The 14,745-nt window shown below is 44.7% G+C and overlaps 1 protein-coding gene and 1 pseudogene across 1 annotated transcript in view; both read left to right on the top strand.

Moving 5' to 3' along the window:
- The first annotated feature begins 1,311 nt into the window (after positions 1-1,311).
- LOC134566095 (uncharacterized) lies at positions 1,312-4,558 on the top strand (annotated as a pseudogene).
- A 5,610-nt stretch (positions 4,559-10,168) lies between these two features.
- The window catches only part of FNIP2 (folliculin interacting protein 2), a 76,067-nt gene continuing 71,490 nt past the window's right edge, over positions 10,169-14,745 (top strand). The window contains exon 1 of the mRNA XM_063458226.1: positions 10,169-10,705. Within this exon, the coding sequence (XP_063314296.1) occupies positions 10,557-10,705 (149 nt within the window). The 5' untranslated portion in view covers positions 10,169-10,556. The remainder of the gene's footprint in view (positions 10,706-14,745) is intronic.

The following is a 14,745-nucleotide window of genomic DNA, read 5'->3' as shown; positions in this document are numbered from 1 at the left end:
CAAATGGCACATGCTGACCCAGTCTTCGTATATGTCCCGTTCACGACTACCGATCTCTTGAATTGGAAGACCCACAATTCCTCGTACACTGAGAAACCACAAGCTATGACCAATCTGTTCACCTCGATAGTTCAGACACATAATCCGACATGGGCTGATTGCCAGCAGTTATTAATGACATTGTTTAATAATTAGGAAAGGACAAGGATTAACCAAGCGGCCATTAAAGCGCTAGAGGATAGAGCCCGTGCTTTAAATCAAGCCAATCCGGCAGCATGGGCCGCAACACATTACCCTAATACCGATCCCGATTGGAATGTTAATGGCGCAGATATGGTTCAACTCAAAGCCTATAGAGACGCTATAATTGCTGGCATGAAAGCCGGAGGAAAGAAAGCTATTAATATGTCGAAGACAGTTGAGGTGATTCAGAAAAGGGATGAAGCGCCCAGTGTCTTTTATGACCGATTATTGGAGGCATACCGCTTGTATACCCCCTTTAATCCGGAAGACGCTGATAATTCCCGAATGGTAAACTCCGCCTTTGTCAGCCAAGCTTACGGAGATATTAAGCGCAAGCTACAAAAGTTAGAAGGGTTTGCAGGTATGTCTATCACCCAATTAATGGAGGTAGCAAATAAAGTATATATGAACAGGGAAACAGAGACAAAGAAAGAGGAAGAGCGCAAGATGCGTAGAAAGGCAGATATGCTAGCGGTAGCGATCGCAGGCGTAGATAGACGGGGCCCAGATAGAGGCGATAGTAAGTGGAATGAGGAACCTCTGAGTAGACATCAGTGCGCATACTGTAGGGAAAAAGGGCATTGGAGAAGTGAGTGTCCACGAAGGGAACAGTATGAGAGAGACAGACCTAGGATAGGTTATGGAAACTTTAGAGGCAGAGCGAGAGGTAGAGGAGGCCCCGGAGGGAGCAATGGTAATAGAGGAAGTAATGGGAACAGAGGAAGTGTAAGGGAAGAAAGGTACTATCCAGCAGCGCAAAGGTCCCGCGATAGAGAAGGTAGGGACTTTGTAGGATTGGCTGACACGGTCATGGAGGACTATTGATACCGACCGGGCTCCATCCCCCTTGGTCGAGCGGAGCCTATGGTCGATGTATCAATAGGGGGAAAAAGGAGTGCGTTCATGATCGACACTGGTGCTGAACATTCGGTGGTGACTGACCTAGTTGCTCCTCCATCTGGAAGAACTATTACTGTAATAGGAGCAACTGGAAGAAGTGCTGTAAAACCGGTTCTTAAAAGTCGACTCTGTACACTGGGAGGCCACGTAGTAAAACATCAATTCCTTTACATGCCTGAATGTCCAGTCCAATTGCTGGGACGTGATATGCTATCTAAGTTACAAGCGCAGATTACGTTCCTACCAAATGGAACAACATCCTTAAAGTTTAATGGACCTTCAGGTATTATGACATTATCTGTACCAAAGGAAGAAGAGTGGCGACTTTATACAGCGTTGACTAGTCAAAACCCTAGGAGTGATGAATCCTTATTCAACATACCAGGAGTTTGGGCAGAGAACAACCCACCAGGACTGGCCCGCAATATTCCACCTATTAAAATCAAACTAAAACTTGGGGTTTATCCAGTGAGCCTAAGACAATATCACATCCCGCAGAAGGCTAAGAAGAACATCCAATCTTATCTGGATAAGTTCATACGGTAGGGTATCCTAAAATTCTGTACTTCCCCCTGGAACACCCCATTGCTGCCTGTTCAAAAGCCCGGTACAGATGAGTATCGACCTGTGCAGGACTTGAGAGCAGTCAATGATGCGGTTGTTAGCATACATCCAGTTGTACCCAATCCATATAACCTGCTTGCTTTAATTCCGGGCGGGGCTACTTATTTTACAGTCTTAGACCTCAAAGATGCCTTCTTTTGCCTCCGAATTGCCGCAGAAAGTCAATGTATCTTTGCTTTCCAATGGGAAAACGCTGTAACGGGCTCAAAACGCCAAATGACTTGGACAAGACTGCCCCAAGGGTTTAAAAATTCACCTAGCCTATTTGGTTCAGCCCTAAGTCAAGATTTATTGGATTTCGAGTCCATCCCAGGAGAGTGTGTATTGTTACAATATGTAGATGACTTGTTGATAGCAGCAGTTACAAAGGAAATATGTCAGCAAGCAACGCACGATTTACTACACATTCTCTGGAAGGCAGGATACAAGGTGTCTAGAAAGAAGGCTCAGTTGTGTTTGCCAACTGTCAAATATCTGGGATTCCATATCTCTGAAGGTCAAAGAATTATGGGGCCAGAGAGAAAAGAAGCTGTGTGCCAAATACCGATACCCAAGAATAGAAGACAAGTGCGAGAATTCTTGGGGGCAGCAGGCTTCTGTAGGATATGGATTCCCAGCTACGCGATACTGGCAAAACCTCTGTATGCAGCTATCAAAGGTACAGAGCACGACCCCTTCTTATGGACTCAAGAACAGCAAACGGCATTTGAAGATGTGAAGAAGGCTTTGATGAGTGCCCCAGCATTAGGTCTACCTGATCACACACGACCATTCTACCTGTATGTACATGAGCAAAGAAGAATGGCTGTGGGAGTATTGACACAGTACTTGGGATCATGGCAAAGACCTGTTGCCTACATGTCTAAGCAACTGGATGCAGTGGCCAGCGGACTTCCACCTTGTCTAAGAGCCGTAGCTGCAGCCGCCCTGCTAGTAGCTGAAGCCGATAAACTCACTCTGGGTCAAGAACTTTATGTACGAGTCCCACATGCAGTACAGACGTTGCTGGATTACAAAGGAAATCATTGGTTTAGTAACAGCCGTATGACCAAGTATCAAGCAATGTTGTGTGAAAACCCAAGAGTGCATTTAGAGACTGTAAATACCTTAAATCCAGCTACCCTTTTGCCACAACCTACTGAAAGTCAACATGATTGTTTGGAAGTGATGGATGAAGTATTTTCAAGTAGACCAGATCTTCGTGATTTTCCCATCCAGAACCCCGATGTTCAATATTACACCGACGGCAGTAGTTATGTGAAAGAAGGGATCCGCTATGCAGGATATGCAGTAACAACGATAGACAAGGTGATAGAAGCTCGGCCACTGGCAAAAGGAACATCAGCACAAAAGGCAGAATTGATAGCACTGACACGAGCGTTACAATTGGCTGAAGGTTTAAGAGTGAACATCTACACGGACTCCAAGTATGCGTTTTTAACCACTCATGCCCACGGAGCTTTGTATAAAGAAAGAGGACTATTGAATTCAGAAGGCAAAGAAATCAAGTACGCAGCTGAAATCCTACAACTATTGGAAGCAGTGTGGGAGCCGAAAGAAGTCGGTATTATACATTGTCGAGCGCATCTGAGAGGAGATGGTGATGTAACCAAAGGAAATCGGATGGCAGATAGTGCAGCTAAGCGTGCCGCTGAATCGGGAAGACAGGAGTATGTGGGGCATATAGCTGCTCTTATACCAACTCCACTGTCTCAATGGACTCCAGTTTATACAGCTCAAGAAGAGGAGTGGTTAAAGACTGAACCTGGAAAGTATTTGGAGAACAGCTAGAAGATGGAAGAATAGTCATTCCAGCATCACTAGCGGTAGAAATTGTCCAAAATTATCACAACGGGATACATTCTGGGAGAGACAGCACAGAAGAATCTCTCAGAAAACATTTCTACATACCAAGATTGTCCAACTTGACTCAGGCCATTGTACGAAGATGTGTAACGTGTGCTAAAAATAATGCAAGGCAAGGACCAGTAAAGCCACCAGGAGTCCAGTTTATGGGGGGACTCCCCATGTCCGATTTACAAATTGACTATACAGTGATGCCTAAATCTGGTGGACATCGCTACCTACTGGTAGTTGTGTGCACCTATTCAGGTTGGGTAGAAGCATGTCCTACTCGTACGGAGAAAGCAGGGGAAGTTGTGAGATTCCTGCTACGAGAAATAATACCCCGATATGGACTACCCTGCTCTATAGGATCAGACAATGGTCCAGCTTTTGTTCATCAGTGCCTACAACAACTGACTCATATGCTTGGTATAAAGTGGAGGCTTCATACGGCATATAGACCCCAGAGTTCTGGTAAGGTAGAGAGAATGAATAGAACTATTAAGAATCAGTTGGCTAAAATGTGTCAGGAAACCCAACTTAAGTGGAACGTTCTCTTGCCCATAGCTCTATTGCGAATCCGCAGTACACCTACCAGAAGGATGGGCCTCTCTCCTTTTGAAATCATGTATGGGCGACCACCTCCCGTACTTGGTAACTTAAGGGGGGATTTGAGTCAGTTGGGAGAAGGAATTACCCGGCAGCAGGTTGTAGAGTTGGGTAAGACTATGGAGGAGGTACAGAAATGGGTACAAGATAGATTACCTGTGAATATTTATCCCCCAGTTCATAGTTACCACCCAGGAGACCAAGTGTGGATTAAAAAGAGTGGAATAATGTACCGTTAGGGCCCAAGTGGAGAGGTCCTTATGTTGTTCTTTTGTCTACCCCTACAGCGATAAAAGTAGCCGAAGTGACTCCGTGGATACATCACTCCAGGGTTAAACCAGCAGCAGTCGATTCTTGGCAAGCTACAGCAGATCCAGAGAATCCCTGCAAGATCCGGTTAAAGCGCATGACTCAGTCGGAGTGACGAGGAACCTTGTGGATTACAAATTTTATTGTTTCAGAGATTTGGTAAGTGAGTAAGACGGCCATAATAAAGCCTGTCCGCTCACCAACGAGTGTATAAGTCAGGAAAAGTCTCAAAGGGACCCCTGTGAAGACGAGCAGAACTCCATTCCCTGCAGCCCTTACATCCTGGAAGCTGAGGTGCCTTCGCACGGACGAAGACTGAGGATGACGACGAAAGATGTGTTTCTGATAATGTTTTTATATGTGTATTTTTATATTCAGGAAGGTAGAGGTACCGACACTCCTAGCTGTGAGGTATGCATTAAGACTACAAGAACAGGTAACCATATTTCCCAAACCCTAATTTGGCATTCGCAATATGAGTGTAAAGGAGATGTATCAAGATGTAGATACTTAAATATAGAATATAGTGTGTGCCATTTAGGAGTAGGGGAACCTAAGTGCTTCAGTCCAGAGTATCAACCTCGTACAATTTGGTTGACTCTCAGGAATGGAGATCCTCAGGGGACCCTAATTAATAAGACGGTATTAGAATCCATACATTCTTCGGGTGTTCTGCTATTTGATGCGTGTAAGGCGATATCAAGTGGTAGAAAGCCGTGGAATGTATGTGGGGATCTTAGATGGGAGAGGACGTATGGGTCTAACGATAAATATATTTGTCCCAGTAGTAAAAATAAGTATGTGAGCCCTAGATGCCCAAATAGAGATTATAACTTTTGCCCATATTGGTCTTGTGTGGGGTGGGCAACTTGGGGACAGACAGTAGACAAGGACATGATTGTGACTAAGTTGCCTACCAGTCCATATTGTAAGTCTATGGAATGCAATCCAGTCCATATACTTATAAATAACCCTGACAAGTTCTTAGATAAATATGGTAATTTATTTGGGTTTCAAATATATGGGACGGGTTTAGATCCTGGGACAGTATTGTTTATAGGGATAGAGACTGATACGGTAACCTCCCAAACTCATCAAGTATACCATTCCTTTTATGAAGAGATGAGCATAGATAATAAGATCCCCCATAATGCTAAAAACCTGTTTATTGATTTAGCTGAAAGTATTGCCGGTAGTCTTAATGTTACCAACTGCTATGTGTGTGGAGGTACTAACATGGGAGACCAATGGCCTTGGGAAGCAAAGGAGGTAATGTCCGGTTCTGAGGCAGTTGACCAATTAATATCTACACAAGCCGATTATCATATGAGTGTTAGAGGTAAATCTGAGTGGAGATTAAAGACCTCCATCATAGGTTATGTTTGCATAGCAAGGAAAGGAATGATGTATAATACTTCTGTAGGAGAATTAACTTGTCTAGGGCAAAAAGCTTATGATGATGATACAAAGAATACAACTTGGTGGTCGGCTTCAAATGTCTCAGAACCATCTAACCCGTTTGCTAGATACGCCAATTTAAAGGATGTGTGGTTTGATCTATCCATCACATCTAACTGGAGAGCCCCAGCAAATTTGTACTGGATCTGTGGTAAGAAAGCCTATTCGGAGTTGCCACAGGACTGGGAAGGGGCATGTGTGTTGGGTATGCTCAAACCATCCTTCTTCTTGTTACCTATCGAAACAGGTGAGACTTTAGGTGTTAAAGTGTATGATGTGAATCATAGGAAGAAAAGTGGACCCATAGAGATAGGCACCTGGGAAGATAATGAATGGCCTCCCCAGCGTATTATCGATTACAATGGCCAGCCACGTGGGCAGAGGATGGTACCTTTGGTTATAGAACCCCAATTTATATGCTCAACCGTATTATAAGATTACAGGCAGTGGTTGAGATCATTACTAACGAGACATCACAAGCGCTCAATCTTCTAGCGAAGCATAACACCAGAATGAGGACAGCAGTATACCAAAATAGATTAGCCTTGGATTACCTTTTGGCAGTAGAGGGAGGTGTATGTGGGAAGTTTAACCTGAGCAATTGCTGTCTTCAAATAGATGACGAAGGGCAAGCAATAGCTGAGCTTACTAGCCATATGGTTAAACTAGCGCATGTGCCTACACAGGTATGGAAAGGGTACAATCCAAGCAGTTGGTTTGGTAGCTGGTATGAGTGGTTTGGAGGGCTTAAGGCAGTGGTAGGTGGAGTCCTACTAATTTTAATGTTGTGTCTACTCCTGCCGTGTCTTATACCCTTAGTAGTTAGGTCTGTGCAAAGCCTGATAGAAAATATAGCAGAGAGGAAGGCTGCTGCACAGATAATGGCAATTTATAAATATAAGGCTCTAGATCAGGGAGAACCAATGCAGGAAGATGAGTGTTGAAGATTCACATCATAAGATAAGTCTGGTCTGGTTCAAGGTAACTTGCGGTGTATGCAAACCAAGGTTAAGTGATGCCTCAAGTAATTGTGAAATATCAAGAGGCATCAAAGGGGGGAATGTGGTGGAATCTCGGTAAAAATAAATTTAGTAGGCCGAGATTACCATGTGGCATGTGTACGTGCATATGCTGACGTATCGATCAGTTGGTTGCACGAGGCAAGATACGATCAGTAGTGTACGGAGCATGTGCAAGAATACAGGATGTAGTATTCCCCTCCTCCATTGTGCTGGACAGGCCATGCGGTCAAGCAGGAAGTTAATTCTTATTTGTATTGATTGGTTAAGAGAATGTGCGGGTGGAGCTTAATATGGGAGGAGTTATGTGCCTATATAAGGAGCCTGCACTATTGTCCGGGGCTCAGAACTTGCTGTATTTTGGTGACATTAGTCCCTCTGAGTCCCGATCGGTGATCCAATAAAGAATCTCTTCCTTCCTGAAGAAACCTGTGTCCATCTCTCTGTGCTTGGCTTCCGTCAGTTTCTCCGGTATCAGTACCCCATCTATGGCAGGTCCTACTCTAGCAACCAACTGTCTACTAAATGAGCTACTCACTTGGGGAAATCCTTGCATCTCGAGTTCTTTGCAGTACAAGGCTAAATAGGGTCCTGAGAATCAAAGTGAATTTCAAACTGAAGCCCGAAGTAGCCGAACTGAAAGCATAGTTGACTGGGAAAATATTTGCAGTTCAGTTATTTCAAAGGATTGCTCCAACCACCATGACCACTTCGGCAATTTGAAGTGGTCATGGTGATAGGAGTCAGTATATGCAGTGTTTCTGCTTGAAACACTGCACATAATGAGATTTTGTCAATTATGTGCTGGGTCTAGTTGCACCCCCAGCACGTGACATTGGCAGCCCAGACCTCTGTTCCAGGCTGCCTAATGTAAATTCTGGGAATAAGCTAGCGCTCCCCTCTCCAGTGACGTCTGGAGGGGGCTTGAAGAGCAGCACTGAGAGCTTCACCCAGCTCTGGATTCCTGGTAAGTAAAACCTTTTTATTTCTGGTTTTACTACATATTGAGAAGGGGAACGGCCACAAAGACCCCCTTCTCAATAGATTTGTAGTAACCCTTTAACCTTAAAGAATTACTTAAGCACTTTAGTGATTTGAAATGGTCATGGGTGGTAGGAGTCTGTATGTGCGTCTGTTACATTCAGATGAATTTGCACTTGTGTGCTGGGGGCTACTTACATATTCCTCAGGTAGCATGGAACTGTCCCGGACTGTCTAATGTAAATTCTGTGCATAAAATATGTCAGCGCGGACAGCAGGCTGGCAAAGGACATATTGAGATACTCTTAAAGTATGACTGTCCCCATCTTCCTTCAATGTTCTGAGCCCTCCTGCCTCCATGTAAGATACATTTTCTCTCTTTAAAAGTTTAATTCCACTCACCCTCCCCTGCTCAGTTTGTGGACATGCGCTCTGAGACGGCAAAACTATTCTATCACAGTGTTGGCTATGAAAAGCCTGTTATTGGAACGCACAAAGCCCTTAGGTGGCGTCAGGTGGAAGCGCGGAAAGCAGTGCTTGGTGATGGATTACAGGTAAGTAAAATACTTTTTGCAGGTTTTACTGCAAAATAAAGGGTTGGCGAATTGGTACCCAAATGGTCTTTTAAATCAAAAAACTCCTCGCTTTAATTTCCTGCAATTCTCACTTTAGGGAATAACTCTGTTAATATTGCATACCAAAGCTGGTAGGTTTGGAAGAGACACAATAGGGTGAACGGTATTTAAGGGTCCTAATGAAAGACACAGGACAGGATAATAAGGACCAGTTTACAGAGGTAGAAAAGTGGATCGCAAAAAACAAACTCTTCCTGAACACTGACAAAACTGTCACAATGATCTTTGGAACAGTACCTAAATTACACAAATTACAAAATGTCCCACCTATCGATCAAAACAAATTCAAATGGCACACTAACCGCAGTCCACTCTTTCAAATACTTGGGTATGATGTTAGACCCCAATCTATATTTTGGCCTGCACATAGAAAAGCTTGCATCTAAACTTTATCCAAAACTAGGTGCCCTGTACAGAAACAAATCCTGCCTAAGCCCTACAGTAAAGGAAAAGATTGTACAGCAAATGCCGATGCCAATCATTGATTATGGAGATGTAATATATGCATCTGCATCGCAATCCCACATTAATAAACTCAACACATTGTATAACTCGTTCTGCCGATTTGTGCTACAATGTAATTACAGGACCCACCATTGTGACATGCTGAAAGAACTAAACTGGCTGTCGCTGGAATCCAGACGCACCCTTCATCTTTCCAGCCTTGTGTTTAAGATCTTTTCTGGGAAACTCCCACCCTACCTGAACTCAATGCTTTCCCCCGGCTGTTCCCACTTCCTACAACCTCCGATCCAGTACCAACACTATACTTAGTCTACCTCAATACAAAAAGAAAGCAGCCCGATCCTCCTTCTCCTACAGAGCACCGCAATTGTGGAACGACCAACGCACAATTTAAAATCTTCCCTAAGCCTAAAGTCCATTAAGAGATCCCTCTCTACATACCTCAAAACAGAATGCGCCTGTCATGGTTGATTATATATTTCCTACCTGTTCCATGTTAAATTTTGTATATATTGTGTATTAATATTGTTTTTGTATTTTATTGTGCACTAACTGTAACAATGCAATGATTTGTGGACCCAGGACATACTTGAAAACGAGAGAAATCTCAATGTATCTTTCCTGGTAAAATATTTTATAAATAAATAAATAAATTGTCCTTGCATGCAGCAGTGGTAGATCACCGCATTTGAGTATGGAAATAAAAAAAAAAAAGCATGCACACTCTAAAACATGCAAACTGCAGATTGAATGGGAAAAAAAACCGACAGACCCAAGCGGGCTGTATATTTGCATGGTTTGGTAAAATGGAAACCTTACCTCTGTAATAAAAAATCTAATTTCTATCACATCCATTTTTATTAGTACACGACATCCTACAGGAGGATTAATCTTAATGGCATTCATACCTTTTTGGCATAATAGCACTATAAATCTGCATAATGCTTGCTCATCGAAGCAAAAATTTTTTTTTTAGAAATCACCTCGTGAGTGTGTGTAATAGCGAGGATTACATGTGTATTACGCACACCTATTTCCATGGGAGAAGCTGCTCAGTGTATACAGAGACTGATTCATGCTGAGCCACACACAGCGGATACCCAGGATTCTGACAGCCAGCTCCTTGCCAGGAGTCCTCCATACATAGGATTCCATTTGGAACTACCCCAACATAGCAAGCTTCCACACGTGACCGTGCCTTCTCCTTCAATGCGATGGTGAGGAGGAAGCCTGAAGGGGCTTATCGTCACATGTATTGACCGCTTGGGGCCATTATCTGGGAAGAAGTTATCCAGAGCCCGCCTTCCCCTATCCTTCAGCCCTGGGATGGGAGCGGTGACAGGTTGGTTCCTCCCATTCATCTCCAGCGATCACATGAGCCAAGATAAAGCGTCTCATTAGACTACCAGCATGGCGGCCAGGAATACAGCTGTGAGAGGGCTACCCCCAGCCCCTGTAATCACGCTACATGCACACCCAAGGCCGTGTTAGAAGAGGGCATGGCGCCAGGCATTTCTCACCAACCATCATGGCACAAACCCTCTTGCAGAAGCTTTTCAGTAAAAGATGTGGCTCAGCCTCTTCTGTCAGGGTTGCCGAGGAAGAGCCTGCTTTCAGGTGAGCGCATGGGGGCCACTATTCATGTCATCACATGCTCAAAATGCTGTAATGGCAAATGAATGCTGGTAGCCTGACATCCCTATGTACGGTATTAGCCATCGGTAGTCTCCAGTCCAGGTTCATATAAATGATCTGGGTTGACCCCTCTGTTGTAAGGCACGGTGGGGGGTAGCTCACAGCAATGAAGATGGCTTGGGAGATAAATTACTGGCTTGTGTGATCACCTGCACTTGTAAGCAGGATGGTAAAAATCTTGCAGTCTTATGGGTTGCACACTAAATATTTTTCATTATTTGGTATCAAAATGCGTTTTTGTTTTCTAATTTTCATGGCATCCTCTAGCTTTCCTCCAACTAAAGCTGCCTAGATCAAAGTTGTAATGATGTAAAACAGCATACTTGAAGAATAAGTAAACTGGTTACACCATGGAAACTTCACTTCTTTAAAGTGGCCATGGTGCATGGAGTCTGTGTGTGCATTGTTCAACCCCTTTGCTGCCAGAGGTGTAACTCCACCTCCAGCCGCGTCATTTGGCCATGATTATTAAACCTGGAACAAGAATTCCATGTGGCCAACATGCATCCTGTGAAATTGTGGTTTCAGATGCGCCCCCATCACCACCACAGTGAGCATGTGCTTTGCTCAGTGAGGGCAGGAGTAAAGGAGTAAGCTTTTAAAGGGACACTCTAAGCACCAAAACAACCTTATCTTAATGAAGTTGTTATGGTGCCAGGAGGACACTGGAGGCACTTTTACCTCAAGAGGTTAAACCGTTGTCGAACGGTTTAATCCCTAAATTGTCTCCAGAGCAGGTCTCTGCTTTCCAGGCAGGGGCCCCGCTGATTGGCTCTCCATAAGTTTAAAGGGTAATCCAGACGTGGACCCCTTGCTCACGGTGCCTAGAGAGATATCAGCTATGCCTCACTGATGATGTGTAACAAGGCTGAAACAATCTAAATAAATACAATAAAAAAGGCTGCGCACAAAAATAAAATCCAATGGGTTAAACAAAAAAAGAGAGAGAATAATCGTCTGGGGTTGCTGTGTCTCTCGTGCAGAGGAAACTGGCTGGCATTTCGGATCTGGTCTGCCCGTATGGGTGGGACCAGTCGTATATGCTTCAGATATGTTCTCTCTGTAATGGCACAAGATGAGTTCTGAGCGGGGACCCACCGAAGGGCAGACTATTTCAGTTGCTGTCTGTTCTCAGAATACTCTTGCAACCTGTTTTTTGCTCTCCCTAGTAAACCTCTTACTTTTATTTCCGTCTGCTGCTGCTGGCTCTGCCTCTGATCTGCCTGCTTGGCTGATATCAGAAGTGGTGGTCTTGGCTGAGCATGTTGGGGGCAGAACCAGCACAAGCCAAACACAGCCCTTGCCAATCAGCATCTCCTCATAGAGATGCATTGAATCAATGCATCTCTATGAGGAAAGCTCAGCGTCTCCATGCAGCGTTTCAAGACCGTTTTATGAATGGGGTGTCACTGACCCCTCTCGGCCAATTGTGCCCGGTGGCACTCCGCCGCATGCCGCCTGGGTGGAAGTGAGATTGGCACTGAATGCTCACTTTGAACAGTTTAATCCTCCTGGCATCATAAACATTTAAATTAAGTTTTTATGGTGCCAAGAATGCCCCTTCAAATAAAACCAATTATAACACAGCAACTAAACCACTACTGTCACGAACGCACCCTATTTCAAAAGTGTGCGTGACGTAGTTGTGGTGATGAAAGGGTTAAAGTTCACTATTTGTCTGCACTAGATCGGAAATAATGTTAAAATCCCACTTAACACCACCCACACGCAGGGTGACTCCGAGTGCCCGCACAGACGTGACAGGCCACACTGCAGCACCCCCCGCCAGCTTCCCAACTCAGTACCTCCCATAGGCTACATGGGGGCGGGCTGACAGCCAGCTTCGGTCGTAAGCGCGACCTTGCCCTCCCCCTCCCCCCAAGATGCTAGGCCCACACCATGCCACCCAGCTGCAAATACTCCCTACTGGGAACTCAACGCATGCAACCAACCGGGAGTGCCCCTCCCCCCCGGGCGTCCTTCACCTATACCACGCCCTAGACAGCCATACACCACCTTCTACTGCATACGACCCTGGTGGCGGGTGTAGAGAGGTGAAACTTGCCAATGACCGCACAGGGCGGCCTGTGTGGCACGACTTGGAAACAATCCGGCAGCCTATAGTTGCACCACCTGCCGGCTCACACAGGGCACATAATTGCTCCACGCTTGCACTGCAAAACGATAAGTTACCTCACAAGCCACCTGCCATAGCACACATAGGGACGAGCCAGGCAACACGGACCACTTGGTGCCCCGTGAGCTTACCCCCCAGCCAGTCTAAAGAGGGCGACCTAGGGGTTAAAAACACCCAACCAAAAGGGAAAATGCCTGCATGTTGCGTTGCTGCACAAATGGTACCTATAGCATAGCACTGGACAGAACCATCTTAAATTGTCAACATAAATGCTTCTGTTAAAAATGTTACTTGTGTATTGACTTCTATTGTATTGATTTTATATGGTACTGATTTGTTTTTGATTAAATGATTGTTTCTGCTTCTAACCACAATCCAAATTGGAGCCCAAAAAGCCACCCAATTGGAAGTTTCGACGCCTATCCCCCAAGGTACGACCAGCGTACCAGACCGAAAAAGGTCTATTGTGTATATACTGTTTCCTAAATCCACACCCGACTCTCTCTTCCCCCGGCCTGACCACACACCCTGAGACACTGCTAACTTTGCCCTCCTGCAACACCCTAACTATGAAAGTTCACTCACACAACACTAAGGGGCTAAACACGCCACACAAACGGCGCATACTGCTGCATGATTTAAAACGCATCCAAGCAGACTTAGTTTGCCTACAAGAAATGCTTTTTGACACCAACCGAGTACCCACATTTGTTTTTGGAGAATACCCTACCCAATACCATGAAACTCACTCCTCCAAATCCAGAGGGGTCTCCATCCTACTGCACAACTCACTAACAGTAGAACTGCTCCACATCAAAAAAGATCCTGTGACCGTTAGAAACATATGCCAAAACTATAACTGACATCACCAGCCAAATCAATACCCTGACCCTCAATAAGACCGCACACATCTTAACTTAATTGAAACTGAAAGCATACACTCAAGGAAACAAAGCAGGGAAACATATAGCAACATTTCTCTGACAGAAACAAGCTAACTCCAAAATTCCATACCTAATTGCAAAAGCAGGAACGAAGATCCACAAGAAATAAATGACAAAATGGCAGAGTACTACCATACACTCTACAACTTAAACGACATCTCCTTGCACCTACCTACCGATCAGGAAATAGACTACTTCCTACAACAGATGACGTTGCCCACACTATCGACAGCACATAAACACACCATGCTAAGGGGGGTGGGGTGGATGGTCCACAGTGTATTACTATCTCTAGACACTTAAAAAGCCATTGACAGGCTTCACTGGCCCTTCCTGCTCGCAGTTCTCCGGAAGCAAGTTACTCCTCCCCAACAGTAGTAAATGGGGGATTCATGTCAAAAATGTTTACCATCTCAAATGGCTCACGGCAAGGCTGCCGCTTTCCCCAATACGCTACATACTGGCACTAGAGCCCTTAACAAAACTGATACGAGACAACCCAAACATACACGGGGTCCGAGTCAAGGGACAAAAATGCAAGCTGTCCTTATTCGCAGACGACATCCTTCTATCCCTGGAACGCCCACACATATCCCTACCTAATTTCCACAAGGCCCTATCCCAATATAGCAAATGCTCCTACTTCAAACTTAACATTGTGAAGACCCTAGCACTAGGTGTGAACATCCCCGCCCAAGACATGACAACCTTGAAAACAAACTTTAATTATGATTGGAGGCAAGACTATCTAAAATTCCTAGGGTTTAACTTCACACCCACACCAAATACACTGTTCAAGGCAAATTACATAAAACTACTCCGTGAAATTAAAACCATTTTGCTGGGGTGGAAAGGGAAATGCATCTCCTGGGCTGGACGAA

Source organism: Pelobates fuscus, chromosome 6 (genome assembly GCF_036172605.1).
Source record: "Pelobates fuscus isolate aPelFus1 chromosome 6, aPelFus1.pri, whole genome shotgun sequence".
Lineage (NCBI taxonomy): Eukaryota > Metazoa > Chordata > Amphibia > Anura > Pelobatidae > Pelobates > Pelobates fuscus.
The sequence above is the reverse complement of the archived record's forward strand: the minus strand, read 5'-3'. Positions and strand labels throughout refer to the sequence as shown.